This window comes from Nerophis lumbriciformis, linkage group LG05, assembly GCF_033978685.3.
Source record: "Nerophis lumbriciformis linkage group LG05, RoL_Nlum_v2.1, whole genome shotgun sequence".
NCBI lineage: Eukaryota > Metazoa > Chordata > Actinopteri > Syngnathiformes > Syngnathidae > Nerophis > Nerophis lumbriciformis.
Genome location: NC_084552.2, coordinates 39397833 through 39417176, shown reverse-complemented (window position 1 = coordinate 39417176; position 19344 = coordinate 39397833). Strand labels below are relative to the sequence as shown.

Genomic DNA, 19344 nt, shown 5'->3' with positions numbered 1-19344 from the left:
TGAAAAGCCAGCATCTGTGATGGTATGGGGGTGTATTAGTGCCCAAGATATGGGTAACTTACACATCTGTGAAGGCGCCATTAATGCTGAAAGGTACATACAGGTTTTGGAGCAACATATGTTGCCATCCAAGCAACGTTACCATGGACGCCCCTGCTTATTTCAGCAAGACAATGCCAAGCCACGTGCTACATCAACGTGGCTTCATAGTAAAAGAGTGCGGGTACTAGACTGGCCTGCCTGTAGTCCAAACCTGTCTCCCATTGAAAATGTGTGGCGCATTATGAAGCTTAAAATACCACAACGGAGACACCGGACTGTTGAACAACTTAAGCTGTACATCAAGCAAGAATGGGAAAGAATTCCACCTGAGAAGCTTAAAAAATGTGTGTCCTCAGTTCCCAAACGTTTACTGAATGTTGTTTAAAGGAAAGGCCATGTAACACAGTGGTGAACATGCCACTTCCCAACTCCATTGGCACGTGTTGCAGCCATGAAATTCTAAGTTAATTATTATTTACAAAAAAAAATAAAGTTTATGAGTTTGAACATCAAATATCTTGTCTTTGTAGTGCATTCAACTGAATATGGGTTGAAAATGATTTGCAAATCTTTGTATTCCGTTTATATTTACATCTAACACAATTTCCCAACTCATATGGAAGCGGGGTTTGTACATGCTGTATGTAATGTGGTAAGAGGGACATTCATAGTAACATGTAATATTTACAGAATTTTTGTTATTTTCAACATTACTGTATCTTATTTTCTGAGTACATTGATTTCACAGAACTCATAGCAAGGAACACTACGTCCATTAACAACAGCATGGAGAGCACTTTCTGTCTTTCCAACCACTAATGCCGGACTTTGTAAGAGCATTGGAGCCTTATCATGTCACACGTTTGAAATAAGAACATAAAACAGTGACTTACAATGGCCGCTCTCACTGGGATGGTTGTATCTTTCAGCACTTGTGCTCTCTGTGAGATGCTAAATTCAGCATAATCCTCATTCCTCAGATGAAAAATTATTCCTAGTGATGTTGTCGGATCTTATTCTGTGTTTCATTTGTTTAGAGCCAAGTATTCACTGCTTCTCACGGTCCATATTTTTACGTATCATGTGGAATTTCAAAGTTGACCAACTGCTTGGCTTTCTGCCATACAAGTAAGATGCATATTTTATAATCCAGTTTAACTTTTTCAAACTCAAGACAATACAGGAGTAGCATCAGAAAAAAGCAAATGGCTAGCACTACCTATAGCTCTAGTGAAAGTAAAAACAGGGGGAGCAAGGCCATGTGTCACCACGCCAGAAAAGTAGTCCCTCTCTGCTCTTACATAACAATGTTGCTATAGCTTCGTTAATATGCAGGTCAATGCATGAACATGTGTTATCCTTGGTTGGTTTATGGATTTTTTTTTTTACAGCCCTGTAATTTAAGCTAATTTATGAATACTCATAAACAACCTTGTTCGCCACATTGTACCAGCAGTTTTTTGTTTTTTTTTACTATTTAGAATGCACAGAAAAGGGAAGCACGTGTGTTCTTGTTTTACTTAGTGATTGTGGATGATGGGCTAAAGGAAAGTGCAGTTTTCCTTTGACAGCAACACAATAACGGATAAAAGGTGATTTGGCGCCCCCTTATGGGAAGGGGTTGTCAGGTGTGTAGTTGAAACTGGCGTCCAAGAACATGGCCAAGGTGCCCAATGTGGTGATGATGACGAAGAGCCACAGGAAGAGACGGTCCACCACAAGGGCGATGTACTGCCAGTCCTCTGTCATCTACACACACACACGCACACACACATGAGTGTCAACCGCACAACAATGCATGCATTTGCAATTACAAGACATTAGATGGCAGTAGTGTACAGACTATGGCATGTTGCCATAACCAGGAAGTAGTCTTTGCCATTAAAATTAATGTGGCAGTCTTTTGTTTTGTCTTACAAAGTGTTGTACGCAGGGGCGCCGCTAGGGATTTTGGGCCCCATGAAAAGAATCTTTACAGGGCCCCCAACACAGTGTCATTATTTTTTCTGTATTATAATTTCATCATCATTAGGGGTCTCTCTGGGCCCCCCTCCATCATGGGCCCCTAGAATCAGTCTCCTTTACCCCCCCTTTTCGGCGCCCCTGGTTGTACGTGCTGAAAGTATTGTTATTATTACACACCAGCTGTTTGATTGTAAAGTGCATCTTAGTTGTCATTTTCATTACCAAATTTGGAGGTGTTGAAATTGCCATGTAAAATTGCTAATGCTAATCTTTAGCATGTCTATGGCAAATCCAATGTAAATTAGCATTGAGCTAGCGCATAACGTACTTTGGAGCACCTTTTTCTGGCTCTGCTAGCATGGAAAAGTGTAAAATTACCTAGAGAGAGTCTGGCTGAGTTCTGAGTGTCTGACTGCTTGTTTCCCGGGCAAGTGCTTGAGCCGGTGCTAAGTTTGCAACCGCACGTGATGTCACGTGCAACAATGATAAGGAAATATGGCACCATTTCATTTTGCGTGAATCAACAGACTTCGGTCAGTATCAATAAAAGTATCGAATTTGGTACGAATCCCGAATCATAGGTGAGCCATATTTCTTACCGCATCATCCGTGTCTTGCTTCTTAAGCTGCTCGGCCATGTAGGTCACGGCGGCGATGGCTGACTTCAGGTTGGGAGGAAGAACCAGACAGAAGCCGTCTGTTTCCGGAAGCCTCTGTAGCTTCACAGGGCTCTCACATCTTCAAAGGATGAAGAAAGCTCATCTCACATAAGGCTGCAGAGTCTAAGGCACACTTGTGGTTCGACTCATTGATCAGTCCTATAACTTTAAAAAAAGATATGTGTAGTGTTCACATTTGAGCTCAAGTGACCCCAGTTGATTTGCAGAAAATGATTTGGCACCAAACCATTTGAAAGTTCCCAGCAGGCACAAGACATCAAAACAATGTTGAGAACTTGTTGAGTTAGTTCCTGACATTGAGCAACTCAAACCTAACGCTGGAACAACATGCTTTTTGACGACGTTTAATCAATGTTAGGTTCTGACTTTGACTTGACCATTGAATGTTGGTCATTTTCCAACTAATATTTTCCACCACAACTACAACGTTAAAACAACATGCTTTTTGACGCTTATTCAATGTCAAGTTGTGATGTTGATTTGACCATTTAAATTTGGTAATTTCCCAACCAACAACATGGAGCTGATGTTAGACACCAACATTGTCTCAATTTACATATACAACTATTTTGCAACATTGTTTCAAAGTCAGTTTTAAAGGAAATCTATGTATAATCAACGTTGTATCCAGGGGAGTCACTGGATTTGAAGAACAGAGTTGACCTGAAAACAGCGCAGGTTCTAGTGGAAAGAAACTTATTTTGCCTGGAAAACAGGGGCTGGATGTCCACCCAAAGATATGTTGTCTGTGCACAAACTTTTTGATTCAGAATTGAAGAAATGATTGATTTGATTGAAGGAATCGAATTGGCAATATTGTTAGTTCCTGTTATCACTGTAATGGTAATTTAAGGCATTTAGACCACAGATGTCAAATTGAAGACCCACAGGCCACACCTGGCCAGTAGGGATGGGTGTTATGGACTATCACAACAACCTGCCATTTATGGTGAAAACAATAAAAGTGAAGATAAAAAACACCCATATAAATCCACTTTTTTGACTATATCAAAGTCAGTGCATCCAGTTTTCAGAGCCCTCAAAACACGACTCTAAAATAACACTAAGGCTAATAAACTACATCAGTTAAGTAGCACAGCCACAGTACACTGCAAAGCTGTATTAGTGGGCTTTGCTCATCATACGGTATGATAATAATTTTTCTGTCAGCAATATTATAGACGTTATTATTATGAGTTTTATATTACAAATCAATCAGACAGTGTTATGATGCGACTTCAGTGTGAACTCTCCTGCGCTACGGTCGCATAATGGCGTATAATGATGACGCTTATCGTAAGCATCATCATTATTCACCGAAATAGCCGGATACAAAATAAACTAGTTGACAAATTAGCAGAAACGGGCGAAAATAATGTTTTAGGAACTCGCGTCAATCAATGTTCCACCACTGATCGCCAACACGCTCTTCAGAGCAGACATTGAGGCAAATGTCCCCAAAAGATACATTGATACCTGCTTTTTTCAGTATCACCAGTTCTGAAAACACTTTTTCCTCAGCAAGCCATTTCAATTGTTGGCGCGTGAGCACCTATCTGTTTAAAAAATGAACTTGTGTTTCCCACAGATTTAATTATTTGTGGAAGCCTGTCACAAATTCTGATTTGTTGCTCCCAGTTCACCCTTGCGTATAAACTAATTATAAGGGAACTGCAGCAGTGTAACTGTAGGTGGGGCGTAATAACGCTTCAGAACACACCTCATACATGCATGGCAGAAATGATCTGTGATGCACTTTAGCAACTTTGTCACCATATTTAGCAAGTAAAAGAGGTACAGTACATATTTGAAGTCTTGCATTTATTCAGTAATCAAACACAAGCGGTCACCAAAGTATTCGCGTAAGAGTGGAGATCCGCTACCACAAGCCCAGCAAGCGTGCATTACCACAAAGTGCAGAAAACCTCCTGAAACAAGCAACCCTAACATTATCACTTCCTACAAAGAAAACACAGCTCAGACGCACTCTTCTGTTGTTTGGCAACACCACTGGTTGACTTATTTCACCAGGTAGGCAAAGTGTGGCCTGGAGGCCACTTGCTGAACACAGTTATTTTTTATGGGCCCGTAGAACATTGCAGGAATAAAATAAAAACAAAAAAACACATCAAAAATGGAAAATACATTCTTTGATGAATGTATTAGTTACTTCTTGGAAGCTGGTATAGTGATTTTAAAATGTTTTAATATTGTGCAAAACATTTTTTTATTCCAGCAATTACCATAATTCCAGGCTATAGTTTTTTAAGTTAATAAGACTAACTCAGACACTCGTGTTAGCATATTAGCTAATGCTAACGACACTAGCGTCATTACTTAACGATAGCACGTACAAATGTACATGAAAACACTCCTACAGACATCACACAGGACGGTTTAGTAAGTAAGAATTGTTACAGTTACATTGTAAAACTTACAAACGTTGCTTGGGCTGATGAATGAAGAATCCGTACAAGTAGAAACGCTATGGGCGGCTAGAAGACTGAACGGCACTTCTACTTTCGGTTAAAAGCCCTAAATTGAAGGACGCTGCAACACCTGCACTGAGCAAACTCGTCCAAAAGATGGCGCCACAGCACAAACTATAAAATAAAATGTCAGCGTATTTGCTTGTTTTTTTTGTTTTTTTTTAACCTATTTGTCAGGTTTGTCACTGACAGTTCAGCTACGTTTTGGTTTTTCCTCTGTGTTCGTTTTTATTTCCTGTCAGCGCTCTTATTTTGGTTCAGTTTCCTGCTTGTCTCCCTGAGCGCTGTTTCCCCTCAGCTGCGGCTGATTGGCACCTGGCCACACCTGGTGTCAATCAGCCGGCTGCTATTTAGACCTGCTTTGCCCTCCAGTCAGGACTGGAGTATTGTCGCTGTCGTTGTAGCTGTAAGCGGTATGCTGTATGCTGTGGACTGTTTGCTGTTTCCATGTTTCCTGTTTGCTGGTTCCTGTTCCCTGTCTCCAGTTTGCCTGCTCCTGGTTCCTGGTTTGTATTTTGCCTTATTTTGGACATTAAATCGTGTTTTCCTGCACCAAGCCTGCCATCTCTGCATCTTGGGGGTCGTCACCAACACCTTGTGACACTATTTGTATTATGGCCGTCAGTGAAGAGTGATCCATAAATTGCCGCACCGTTTAATAAGCCGCAGTGTGTTAAGTGTAGGAAAAAAGTTGCGTCTAATAGTCTGGAATTTACGGCAGATTTAAAAGGTGAAATTAATAATAGACATAAGCTTTTAACATGCAACTCAAGATATTTCAAGTGTTCCTTTAAATTAATTTTGATGGTTATGGCTTACAGCTTATGACAACTTCTACCTGAACATTTCTGAAAATTTAGGGTTTTAAAAAACTGAAAACCATTAACTTCAAAATTATAACAAATAAAAGCTTGCCATATTTCATTTTGTATGTAATGAGTTTATATCACTTATTGGTTTCACATTTGAAGTTGAAACACTGAAATAGACTTTTACGCGATATTCTAATGTTTTTAATAGCGATGTCCGATATCGGCCTGCCGATATTATCGGCCGATAAATGCGTTAAAATGGTATATCGGAAATTATCGGTATCGTTTTTTTTTTAAATCGGTATCGTTTTTTTTATTTTTTATTTTTTTTTATTTTTTTATTAAATCAACATAAAAAACACAAGATACACTTACAATTAGTGCACCAACCCAAAAAACCTCCCTCCCCCATTTACACTCATTCACACTCATTCACACAAAAGGGTTGTTTCTTTCTGTTATTATATTCTGGTTCCTACATTATATATCAATATATATCAATACAGTCTGCAAGAGATACAGTCCGTAAGCACACATGATTGTGCGTGCTGCTGGCCCACTAATAGTACTAACCTTTAACAGTTAATTTTTGGTGCGGTATAGCTCGGTTGGTAGAGTGGCCGTGCCAGCAACTTGAGGGTTACAGGTTCGATCCCCGTTTCCGCCATCCTAGTCACTTCCTTGGGCAAGACACTTTACACACCTGCTCCCAGTGCCTCCCACACTGGTTTAAATGTAACTTAGATATTGGGTTTCACTATGTAAAGCGCTTTGAGTCACTAGAGAAAAAGCGCTATATAAATATAATTCACTTCACTTTACTAATTTTCATTAATTACTAGTTTCTATGTATCTGTTTTTATATTGTTTTACTTTCTTTTTTGTTCAAGAAAATGTTTTTAATTTTTTTATCTTATTGTATACATTTCTTTTTAAAGTACCTTATCTTCACCGTACCTGGTTGTCCAAATTAGGCATAATAATGTGTTAATTCCACGACTGCATATATCGGTTGATATCGGTATCGGTAATTAAAGAGTTGGGGAATATCGGATATCGGCAAAAAGCCATAATCGGACATCCCTAGTTTTTAATTTTACCTATATATGAACATGCATGTTAATTACATTTGTTTGTTTGTATCAGATATTAAAAGTTATGTTTTAAAACGGCAAAATAATGTTGATATATTTCGATCTTAAATAGTTATGTTTGACCTCCACAGAAAATGTGCACCCCAACACCCACTCCCATTTGTTTGGTACATGTGCTGTTGACGACCTTTCCAGGGACAAAGTAACAGTTGCTGTCCAGCAGAGGACACAAATGCATGTGCAGCTCTTCTGAGCTCTGAGTGACAGCAGCAACACACTACCAAAACACTGCTTGCAGGGTCAGGACCTTTGACTGGTTTGTTTCTATTACCCCCACATCACACACGCACACGCACACGCACACACATAGACAAAAACAGGCACACACAGCTGCTCCACAAAGCAAAACATACAGTAAGACGAAACATTCTGGTGCAGCATTCCGCAAATGGTGTCCGGCCAACATGTTAACTTGCATCAATGGCAATAATGCAAATATATTTTTAAACACATGACCCATCTTTTTGAAGCCACAGCAACATATATCCAACCACTTGTTGGTTATGGTTACCACATAAATAAGTCGCTAACTAATTCACGCCCTACAGCTGTCCTGAGTTTAATAGTGTTTGTCCCAAACCTCTCCTGTAAAGCTCCGATCAACGCACTATTTTTTTCTACAGTGCAGCTGGGATAGGTTCCGTTACACCCCTAATAATTAGTAATTGGGAAAAATATAGACATTAAAAAAATATATATATATGTTCTGTTAAACCACTAATGGTAATCTGTTCTTTTTATATATTTTGGTTTGAAAAATGTAACCTTGAGCAAGTTGGAAACAGCTCCTTTAATTGTGATTTATCAAAATTAAAAACATCTACAATCCTGTGATGAATCTGATTAAAACATTTAATAATTTGACCATACAAATTTAAATGCATTGTGCATTTCATTGCATTAATTATATATTCATTTAGTTTAGTTTAATTGTGCTTTCTATAGTAGAGGAGCTGTGGGGCCATTTTCAGTCTGCAGTTTGTTTGTAATTGGGCTTGGGCATATTTTAAAAATAAAAATATTTGATTATTAATGACTAATGAGATGTATTATCAGATGTGACATTATTTGGTTGTTTCACCTTTAACACAAAGCCAAGATGTGGATATTGTGAAATGGCTTTTAGAATAGGAATGGGCAGCACGGTGGAAGAGGGGTTAGTGCATCTGCCTCACAAAACGAAGGTCCTGAGTAGTCGTGAGTTCAATCCCGGCCTCGGGATCTTTCTGTGTGGAGTTTGCATGTCCTCCCCATGACTGCGTGGGTTCCCCCCGGGTACTCCGGCTTCCTCCCATTTCCAAAAACATGCACCTGGGGATAGGTTGATTGGCAACACTAAATTGGCCCTAGTGTGTGAATGTGAGTGTGAATGTTGTCTGTCTATCTGTGTTGGCCCTGCGATGAGGTGGCGACTTGTCCAGGGTGTACCCCGCCTTCCGCCCGATTGTAGCTAAGATAGGCTCCAGCGACCCCGAAGGGAATAAGCGGTAGAAAATGGATGGATGGATGTCCAAATTGCCGCCCGCAGTCCAAGTGCTGCCTGCCGGTGTCTTCAGTTTAGTCCGCGAGACGTCACAAGTTTAATAAGGAATCTGGCCCACTAAATTAATTGTAGATATCTGACATTTTAATTGCTGCGAATCTGCCGACCTTGAGTGGACAATGTGAATTAGATATGTCAATGACTTGTACGTTAAAGTGCACACTGCACAACATTTACTAATATGGCCCAAACCAAACAAACTTTCTTACTTGTGGCACAAAAAACTGCTATTGACACACAAAGTCAACGCACATGGTCACATATAACACAACCTGCTCACTCAACTTTGTGGATATTAATTATCCAACATCGAAGCACCATACAAATTTCTAAATTACACCCATTTAAATTCCACTACAATAAATGATGGCAAAAATGCAAAACCCTCTCTCTACACTTATCCATGTTTGCTGCATTTGAGCTGTTTGGTATTTCTGTTTTATTACAAAACATTAAGGAGGTTGTGACAGAAGTAAACAAAAGAGAAGTCAAACTTTCACATACTCTTAATATCGAATTCTATTATTTATTAATTATATACCCATTATATTAATACAGGGTTTTCCTTTGATGTAATTGAATGTGGCGTGCCGTCACGGCATTTTTATTACCGCTACACCTTGAAAATATGTTGTTTTTTTTTTTACTTGAAAACAAATTAAAGTAATATGTTATATTGTAGCTCCCAGAAGAAATCAAACAAAGTCTGATGTTATTTTTACATTTTATTACCAATCTTATGATAACAAACAGGACAATTCCAACAGGTTGTACCTCCCGTGAAAACACTTTCGTCTATGTGAGTCCGCGCTTGTTCTGTGGTCTGACGAGTCCACATTTCAAATTGTTTTTGGAAATATTCGACATCGTGTCATCTGGACCAAAGGGGAAGCGAACCATCCAGACTGTTATCGACGCAAAGTTCAAAAGCCAGCATCTGTGATGGTATGGGGGTGCATTAGTACCCAAGGCATGGGTAACTTACACATCTGTGAAGGCACCATTAATTCTGAAAGGTACATACAGGTTTTGGAACAACATATGCTGCCATCTAAGCGCCGTCTTTTTCATGGACGCTCCTGCTTATTTCAGCAAGACAATGCCAAGCCACATTCAGCACGTGTTACAACAGCGTTGCTTCGTAAAAAAAAGAGTGCGGGTACTTTCCTGGCCCGCCTGCAGTCCAGACCTGTCTCCCATCGAAAATGTGTGGCGCGTTATGAAGCGTAAAATACGACAGCGGAGACCCCGGACTGTTGAACGACTGAAGCTCTACATAAAACAAGAATGGGAAATAATTCCACTTTCAAAGCTTCAACAATTAGTTTCCTCAGTTCCCAATCGTTTATTGAGTGTTGTTAAAAGAAAAGGTGATGTAACACAGTGGTGAACATGCCCTTTCCCAACTACTTTGGCACATGTTGCAGCCATGAAATTCTAAGTTAATGATTATTTGCAAAAAAATAAATAAAGTTTATGAGTTTGAATATCAAATATCTTGTCTTTGTAGTGCATTCAATTGAATATGGGTTGAAAAGGATTTGCAAATAATTGAATTCCGTTTATATTTACATCTAACACAATTTCCCAACTCATATGGAAACGGGGTTTGTACAATAAGCAGCAACAATTGAAAATATGGCAAAACGATAAAAAAAAAAATGTTATTACTAATAATAACAGATTTGTTTTTTAAATGTATGTATACATTTTTTGAGCCTTTTTAAAGAAATTGAATATATAATCATAGCGAATGATGCAAATAATTCCATGACGTCATGGTGACCACGCCCTTAACCACGCCCCACCGTCCCAGGTATCTTGGCAGTAAAGGGGGAAACCCTGTAATATAATATGTGCACACTTACATATACATCCTTCATCCCTAAAGTTTTCTTAAAGGGGACTTATTATGCAAAAAACTATTTTTTTACCTATTGGTATCTGTGTGACATTTTTCCCAGGTGTGACGTCAGTGGATATCTTCGTATATGGTAAAGATTTACCTGAAGATTTTTGCCTGAGTCCACCATCGTAGTCAGTAAGGTTATTTTCTTTTACAGTCCACTTGTTGTGGGACTTGTACATGCACATGCATCCTCCACTGTTGTCATTATTACTGATACAATGTAGCCTATAGTTCAGAATTATATCTGTCAGTAGTCTCCATATGGAAGCGCTAAAAACTACAACATTGCTGACGGGGAGAAGATGCAGTCGAAGTAGAGGCACGTAAATAAGACCGCCCACAAAACAACGCACCTTGAAGAGATGGTCAGAAAAGGGCTTGAAGGTGGTCTGTTAAACACAATCTATTAAAACCACCAATACATGTTATTTAGACCACAATGACAAAATATCTTAATCCGACCCCTTTTATGCTGCATTTGCTGGAAAATTTGACACCCCTGCCTTCCAGGTTCTAAGAAAAAAACGGGGTGTGCATTGTCAAGCTGGCACCTTCATACAGTCTGCACGCACTTGGATGGCGTCGTGTTTATGGCGTGTGCGGTTGAGAGCCAGCAGCACGCACCGCAACGGACGGCGCCAGGCGTCAGCAAGGTTCTGACAGGTTCTGAGAGTCGCCTAGAAACGGAGCGACAACAGAACGAGCAACCATGAAATGAGTATGTGTGTGTTTGTGTGAGTGTGCGCGTGTGCATATAGTCATTGTGGAGCTATGTTATGCTTTACATGCCATCCTCATTCCACAGCTTGCATTGACAACTGCTGACACACACTGGCCAGTCATAATGAAACCCACAAATACTGCACGTCCACGACGAGCATAAGGGTGCATACATGCACACAACTCCCATAAATGAGCTGCAAAGACTGACTTCTTGTCTGTTTAATACACTTGACTCATATGTTGTCCTGCCAAGTCCTGCTCCAGCATCCACACACAAATCTTCACACTCCCTCCACCTACTTTCAACAGGATTAGACCCTGATGCCCAACCTAAACAGCAGCTTAGGCGCTGGCGACTGTGGGCGGAGTTAGGGGCTTAGCATGACTCAGATGCCCTGGTAATGGGCCAAGATGGCTAGGACCAGGGTTCTGCCTAAGGAGGCTGTTTATGTGGAAGTAAATGATTCTTTACATTCTTTACCTGCCTCTCCAGGGTATGACAAGATCTGGGTTGATCTTGCGAAAGAAGTACTCCCCTCCCGGCTGGCGTTCGTTGAAGTTGGGGACGGGGGTTTCGTCGCAAGAGTCCTCCTTCAGCACACACTCGTCTGGCTCCGGTCGGGTCATGCCGATGTACTTGGGCAGGAAGTTAATGCAGAGCTAAAAACGACAAAAAAGTCTACTGAACCATCTGGATTCTCCGGACTGTAGATCAGCGGTTTCAAACTTGCGCTGGAGCCCTCTACTTAACTTCATAGTTTAGTGTAATTGCGGCCCTGCATGGCTAATAGTTGAATATATTATGGCCATCTTGAATCCCATCAGAAAGAACACCAACTACAATACAGCACAATAACTAAATGATACAATGGGCAACACAATAAGCAACTTCCTGTAAGCAAGCGGAAGTGGTTCGGACCATCTTATAGGAAACTCAACAGTGTCAAAATATAACAATTTTCAAATTTCAAATGTTTTAAGGCCTACCATATTTATGAGTCACTATAGCTGCTGTTGGAAGTAGGTGACAAATTTAGTCAGGCAGGTAAAATGTGATATAATGGAACCTTGATTCACAAATGCCTCAATTTGCGCTCATTTTGGTCAACGAACGTTTAGATCGAGCCAAATATGCCTCAGTGTGCGACCAATGTCTTGGTGTACGGTCGCTTCATTAATTTTTTCATTTATTAATTAATTTTGTTTGCCGCCGGAAGCTCTATGTGGGCTGCCTTTTTGATGACAACGCTTCCTAGAAAATGCCATTTTGAAGAGATGGGCCCCTGACGCCACATCCCGTTGACATTTTTTGCTCGGGGTAAACCGCTGCAGCGTTGCCAAAAGCACATGGATTGTCTGACAAATATAGAAGAAACAAGTCCACATTTGCAACCTTTATCAAAAAAAAAGGACGTTTATATTGTTGCGGACTTTGCCGAAGGAGTTGAATGTCTTCGCAAGGACGAAGAGAAAGTTCAAGACAAGGTGGAAAAGCTGTTGCTGGTCTAGCTAAATTTGAAGCACCTAGCCGGCGATAGCATTTGAGAGAAGGAATGCCATTTATATGGCGACTTGATACCTAAAAGTGACCATGCTGGAACACAGCATGGAAAATCAGTTTAAGGCGATTGGAAAAGTTTAAAAAGAGGAGCCATCATTCACAGCGTCGGGTGAAGCATTGCCGCTGATGGCGAGGCTGCTCAGACAAAGCTGCCGCTTCAACTCGGATTTTATCTGCAAAGGGGACTTTCTACTTATCTTTTTACTGTGATATGACCTGACTTTTTTTTTCGGAAAAAGATGCCAGAGGGGACCTTTTATTTCAGGAAAGGAGAATGCAGTACCGGAACACAAGCCTCACACTGCACGTTTGTGCTAATGCTAGCAAAGGGTGGAAGGTGACGCTATGCTTGTTTACCACTCCCAGATTGTTCAACAAGTGCCACAAATATTCAAGGACACTAGGGAAATGTACTTTCTCTTTTTGTTTTTTTCTGTAGCAACATGTTTGGTAACATTTTGGAGTGCACCAAAGGGACTTTTGTATTGTGAGGATGCATTGACAGTTAAGTTGGCTGTTGTTGTTGCTCAGCAGGCATCGGTTGGGAACATCTCTGCGCTGCTGACCCGTCTCCGCTCGGGATGGTTTCCTGCTGGCCCCACTATGGACTGGACTCTTACTATTATGTTGCATCCACTATGGACTGGACTCTCACAATATTATGTCAGACCCAATCGACAGCCATTGCATTCAGTCTCCTCTAGAGGGGGGGGGGGTTACCCACATATGCGGTCCTCTCCGAAGTTTCTGATAGTCATTCACATCAACGTCCCACTGGGGTGAGTTTTTCCTTGCCATTATGTGGGTTCTGTACCGAGGATGTCGTTGTGGCTTGTGCAGCCCTTTGAGACACTTGTGATTTAGGGCTATATAAATAAACATTGATTGATTGATTGATTGAAGACATCAAAACAAAGTTGAGAACTTGTTGAATTAGGTCCTGACATTGAGCAACTCAAACATAACGTTGAAACAACATGCTTTCTGACGTTGATTTGACCATTGAATTATGGTCATTTCCCAACCAACAACATGGATCCAACATTGGATATCAACGTTGTCTCAATTTATAAATACAACTATTTTGCAACGTTGTTTTAAAGTCAGTTTTAAAGGACATGTACTGTATGTATAATCAACGTTGTGTCAATTTCTTGTGCCTGCTGGGTGTTGTGTTTGGATAAAAAAAAGATATTTGAGCCATTACCTGCTTTGTATGTTATTTTGATACAAATACAGTATATACCCACATTATAGTGTCTTCAAAGTGTGCATTTTTTAATATGAAATAGGGACTTTTGTCGAAGCTAAAACCTGGGAATAGGTTGATTGGCAACACTAAATTGGCCCTAGTGTGTGAATGTTGTCTGTCTATATGTGTTGGCCTTGCGATGACGTGGCGACTTGTCCAGGGTGTACCCCGCCTTCCGCCCAAAGCAGCTGAGATAGGCTCAAGCACCCGCCCTAGACGCCGAACGGGACAATCAGTAGAAAATGGATGGAAAACCAATTACTCATGTTTACATTGTTTTTTATGGGGTAATCTGTTTCACTATGCGACCGTTTCGGTCGGCGAACCATGTTCAAAAACCAATTAAGTTTGTAGATCGAGGTTCCACTGCACTGTGTTTTACTCTTCACCTTCCATTGACCCCCAGGTAAAATTAGTTTGAGACCCCTGCTGTAGAGGGAGAACCAAGATCTCACCTTTCGAACCCAGTTGGGCATGATGTGCGTGCTGGGGCTGCGGTGGTGCAAGTTGAGAACGACCACACTCAGGATGACAGAGAAGGTGACCAGGATCATGGTGAACATCACGTAGTTGACAATAATGGGGATGGCGAGCGACGTCTCGGGGACTTTGTCCGCCAGCAGGAGCATAAAGACAGTCAAGGCGATCAGGACCGAAATGGAGAGGGTCATCTTCTCGCCTGAAGATAAGTTGAGAAAGTGACTGGACAAGTAAAAGTGTTGTTTTTGGACTGACCTGCTCCGGGGGGCAGGTAGAAGACAAAAATAGCCAAGACGCTGGTTAGGATGCAGGGAACGATGATGTTGATGATATAGAAGAGAGGCTTCCTTTCGATGATCAAGTAGAAGGTGATGTCCTCATACAGATCATCCTTGACGTTCTTCCTCGAGGGCTTGTGGCATATGGCCCACTCCCCGTTCTCTGTTGGTGAACACAGGAAGTGGAATTAAAGACAGTAAAAGTAATAGCTCAGTGTCAGAATGAGCGGGGACATGCAGAAAAACATCCTCACCCACCCGTGAATGCATTCTCGTCAATGACAATCTCCCGGATCTCGTTGCCGTCATCATCCAGAAAATACTGCAGGTCCACTTCCGAGGCGTCATACGTATACGAGCGGAATATCATGCTGCAGTTTTGCCAGTCGAAGGGGAAATATGCAACCTGAAGGTTGTATTCATAAAAGGCTATGAGGTAGAATATTTCAATATGGAGACCATGCTCTGCGACTAGACTGCACCTCGATAGAGCAGGAGCTGCGGTAGATGGCCGGCGGGAGCCAGTTGACTGTGCCGTCATTGTACACCAAGACGTTGACATAGAGCGCGACATCAAACTGACCGTCATTGCTGTGGAGAAAACCAAGGAAATATGCCGTAAAATTCCAACTCCTCTGTAAAATACAATCTTATTGGGGTTTAATTGAGAGTATCACTCACTTGTTTATGAGGTAGATATCAGGGCGCCACACCTTGTTGGCAGGAATCCTCAAAACATTAATGTTGTCATAATCTTTTGGGTCCCATGACAGGCGGTAGTCTCGCCACTCCTTTCATTCAAAAGTTTGGAGAAGGGAGAAATTAATTTGCATTGCGTCTCGATGACCGGCATTTTACCAACAAATTCTTCATGTATTTTTTGCCATTGAAGATGGATCTGACAGTTTTTATTCTACCATAATATCAATTTGTTTAGGAGTAATTGATAGATAACTAACTGTACTTGGAACGCCCCCTTTCTATTGCCAGACTCAATATGCCACCCCCTCTTGGTGTGATGTCATCTACAGAACTGGATCTCATTTCCCCGCATAGACAGTGTGGATAAAGGCATGTAAAACTGTTATTTTTATACTTCATTGCATGTTTTTGTCACCCTGGTCCATGATTACTTCAATACTGATATGGTTAACATTTTTAACAAAAATTAATATAAAAGAATTGCCATTTCGGAACTTCCGTGCTCTGCCATCTCTTCTTCCAAGCACACCATAGCCTAATGCTTTTTCAGCATTCTCTCAAGCATCTTGAGAAAAATATCAGTCGAAAAGGGAGAAATTAATTTGTATTATGCACAGATGATTCCTGATTTTCGGCGTCACATGACAGAATCATTAAAAATTATCTATGCAAATGACACTCCTCTCGCTTGCCCCGCCCCTTTTTGCGCCAGTCAATTTGACTGAACAGGTCCATACTTTCCTCATATTGCCAACATTTGAAAATGTATGCAGGCTGACCCATTATTTAGTTGTATTGCTACAACCTGAAAAAATGCATCTGGCAGCCATCTCTGCTAATTCCTTCAAATTCTGCATGAAAATAATCTGGGATGAAGATGCTACCAAAACATATACTACACAATATAAAATTGCCTCCAGTCTTCTGTAGGTGACGTCAGCAGGATTTTGGAGCCAAACGTGGGAGTTCCAAAATGTGCTGAAACTTGTTCGAAAACAAGCCTAGAATTACTACTGTGGGGGAATTGTACCCGTGGACATAATTTTTAAGTCCAGAACTATGTAATAAGTGCCAATGTCGTCAGCATTGGAGGGTCCCTTTAAGTTTAACTGTAAGGTTTTATTGCATTTTACTGTAGCTTCATCCTGAATTTCCACTTGAAAGCCAAATATCCCTAACGTTTTATGAGTAGTGTATATAGCGTATTGATGGGCCGTCAGGACCAGCAAGGCCTTCTCTGCTGACCTAACATAACCAGAAATCATGATCATAATTAAAGATACAATTATTTTTTTATTTACTTTCCCTAAATATCTAAAAGTATTTATATTCTCTTCATATCATATTATGCTCCCTCCAGTGCTGTTTTTAATTTTAGTTTGTATCCAATCAGAATTCCGCTAGCTTATGTTGCCATGCTGTACGAAATCTGCCAGAGGCCTTCAGAATCAACAATGCGGGCGTCCGTGCACTGTAAGTGATCGGGGACATACAGTGATAGACAGTTGCGATAGCCAATCAGATCACAAGTTGTTGTCAGTAAGGCCTTCTAGATGGCCTAAGGTTGAACGTGACATTTACGCGTCCTGGGATTGGATACTCATCAGGACCGTTAGCAGATGAATTTGAGAACACATAGACTTGAGAGACAGTTGCGATAGCCAATCGGATCACAAGTTGTTGACAGTAGCCTATCTAAGTAGTCTGATGTTAACGGGACTGTGATTGGATACTCACTTGTCATTCCAAAGTGAGTATCCATTCACAAGTTTCAATATAGCAGGAAGCAGGAAGTGTTGCGCCGTAGCCAGACCAGGATAGCAGTGAAGGAGAACAAAACGCTGATTAGGTGGCAGATATGTATTTGCAAAGCCATTTTCAAGAAGGATAATTAAAGAGAAACGACATCTTGTGAGATGATCGGCCAACCCTGGAAGCGAGCTCAGTTGTTCTGGCGATGAAATGCTTGCCATTTTCACTCGACTAAGCCAACGACGAGGGGTACCATTGGCTTATACTGCGTATAATAGGTCCTACTAATTATGAGTTCAAATATCTTATTTTTTTACTTTTAGTATGTTTTTTGCAATTAAAATGTTGACAGTACCACATAAGATATGTTTTAATTGCTGATGCCTTTTAATTGATTTTTAAATTCGCCAGAAATTAACCCGTTTTGTATAATGTTGATGAATGCCCAGTAGGGCGTAAATGTGTTCCTGTATAGTATTTCATCAGCAATGGTCATGTGGTGACATCAATTATGGTATTTTGAGAAGTAATCTTTGAAGTCGGACACCACTGAAGGCCTGGATGGGAAACGCACAGCCCGCCTCTGATATAGCAATATGGCCTCCGAATCATTAGATTTTTCAATGTGGGAAAAAAATGCCAATTTCTCCACTTTAAATGGAAAGCACGAGAATAAGAGCGAAGATGCAAACATGGGATGCTTAAAACACGACATACCAGATTCATGAACACGTTGGTCGTCATCTCTCCGTTCTTCTGGTTCTGTAAATTCGAGGTCATCCATTAATAATTGGTACATTTCAGAGCAGATGCATTTGCATGTGTGAGTGTGGAAGTGGTACCAAGCTGACGAGCTGGGAAAGGGTCATCCCCACACGCACCATCACCCTCTCCTCCCAGTACTGAGCTGGCCGCACCTTTAGGTTGTAGTTCTTAAAGATCTTCTGATGGAGCCGACGCTCTATTTCTGACGCCCCTGAGCAAACACAAGGCATGCAGCATTTATTGTGTACTTAAACTAAGAGTCATTGGTGCGATCACCCATAAAGGTGCTGACATTCTTTCAGAATGTGTCCCAACTAGGACAGACTGGACTCCCAGAGTGCACGGACAGCAAGGCAGGTGCTGGTGGTGTGCGACGGGTAGCAAAGGTGACTGAGCTAATGTAATTGATATGCAGCAGGGGAGTGGGATCAAAGGGATGTCTGGGATACCAGCGCCATATGGGCCCGAAATAGACTCTGATTATCAAACAATGATGTGTTAATATGTTTCATCAAATGTGCCAGAGAACTCTGTCTCACAGGATCTTTAGGAGTAGAACAATAGAAAAACCTGCTTTTAGGGTTTGAAGAAGAGGTGATCAGGTTGTTGTTTGCCTTTGTGACATGAGGTCAAAGTTTAACAGAGTTTACAGGTCAAACAAAGCACCTTTCTTGGTATAAAAATGCATTGAGTCATCAGTTCATAGTCAGACTATCCTCTGAAAACATTTTGGATGATTGTAAGTTTCCAACTTTTTGGATAAACTTTGGGAAAATCAAAATCCCAGCACACAAAGCAGGGTTCTAAGGCTAAGTTCACACTCGTCAGGTTTGGATCAGTAAAACAGAACTCTGGTCTGCACAAAGACATCGATTTTAGCATTAGCATTTGACTGAAAATAGGCAAGCATCTTGGTTTTGATCTTGTTTTACCTCATCAGTTTTAAGCAGAAGTGTGTTGTTAATTTATTACTATATGCTTTTATTATTTACTGCCTTTGCTGCCCTTGTTGTCTTACGTGGCCTATGCAGCACTTTGGTCAACCTAGATTGTTTAATGTGCCATATAAATAAAGTTTGACTTGACCTTTTATAATTATAATAATAAAACAAAATTAAACAAAGACTTGACTGCCAGCACTGTTTGCCTGGTCAAGTGTGCACACCATCATCCCAACCCTGATGTGCACCAAACATGGCTTGAGAGATGCAAGTGGACTCTGGTGCAATTAGATTGC

General features: G+C 40.9%; 1 protein-coding gene and 1 long non-coding RNA gene across 2 annotated transcripts in view; one reads left to right on the top strand and one right to left on the bottom strand.

Moving 5' to 3' along the window:
* Positions 1 to 1643: 1643 nt before the first annotated feature.
* The window catches only part of chrnb1l (cholinergic receptor, nicotinic, beta 1 (muscle) like), an 18328-nt gene continuing 627 nt past the window's right edge, over positions 1644 to 19344 (bottom strand). The window contains exons 2-11 of the mRNA XM_061959007.2: positions 18185 to 18318; positions 18060 to 18104; positions 15570 to 15679; positions 15371 to 15479; positions 15147 to 15294; positions 14866 to 15051; positions 14586 to 14809; positions 11799 to 11977; positions 2607 to 2745; positions 1644 to 1791 (exon numbers count right to left, since the gene is read on the bottom strand). Of these exons, the coding sequence (XP_061814991.2) occupies positions 1651 to 1791; positions 2607 to 2745; positions 11799 to 11977; positions 14586 to 14809; positions 14866 to 15051; positions 15147 to 15294; positions 15371 to 15479; positions 15570 to 15679; positions 18060 to 18104; positions 18185 to 18318 (1415 nt within the window). The 3' untranslated portion in view covers positions 1644 to 1650. The remainder of the gene's footprint in view (positions 1792 to 2606; positions 2746 to 11798; positions 11978 to 14585; positions 14810 to 14865; positions 15052 to 15146; positions 15295 to 15370; positions 15480 to 15569; positions 15680 to 18059; positions 18105 to 18184; positions 18319 to 19344) is intronic.
* Positions 5555 to 19344, top strand: part of LOC133605732 (uncharacterized) — a 17366-nt gene continuing 3576 nt past the window's right edge. The window contains exon 1 of the long non-coding RNA XR_009815174.2: positions 5555 to 5682. This is a non-coding gene — a long non-coding RNA (uncharacterized lncRNA). The remainder of the gene's footprint in view (positions 5683 to 19344) is intronic.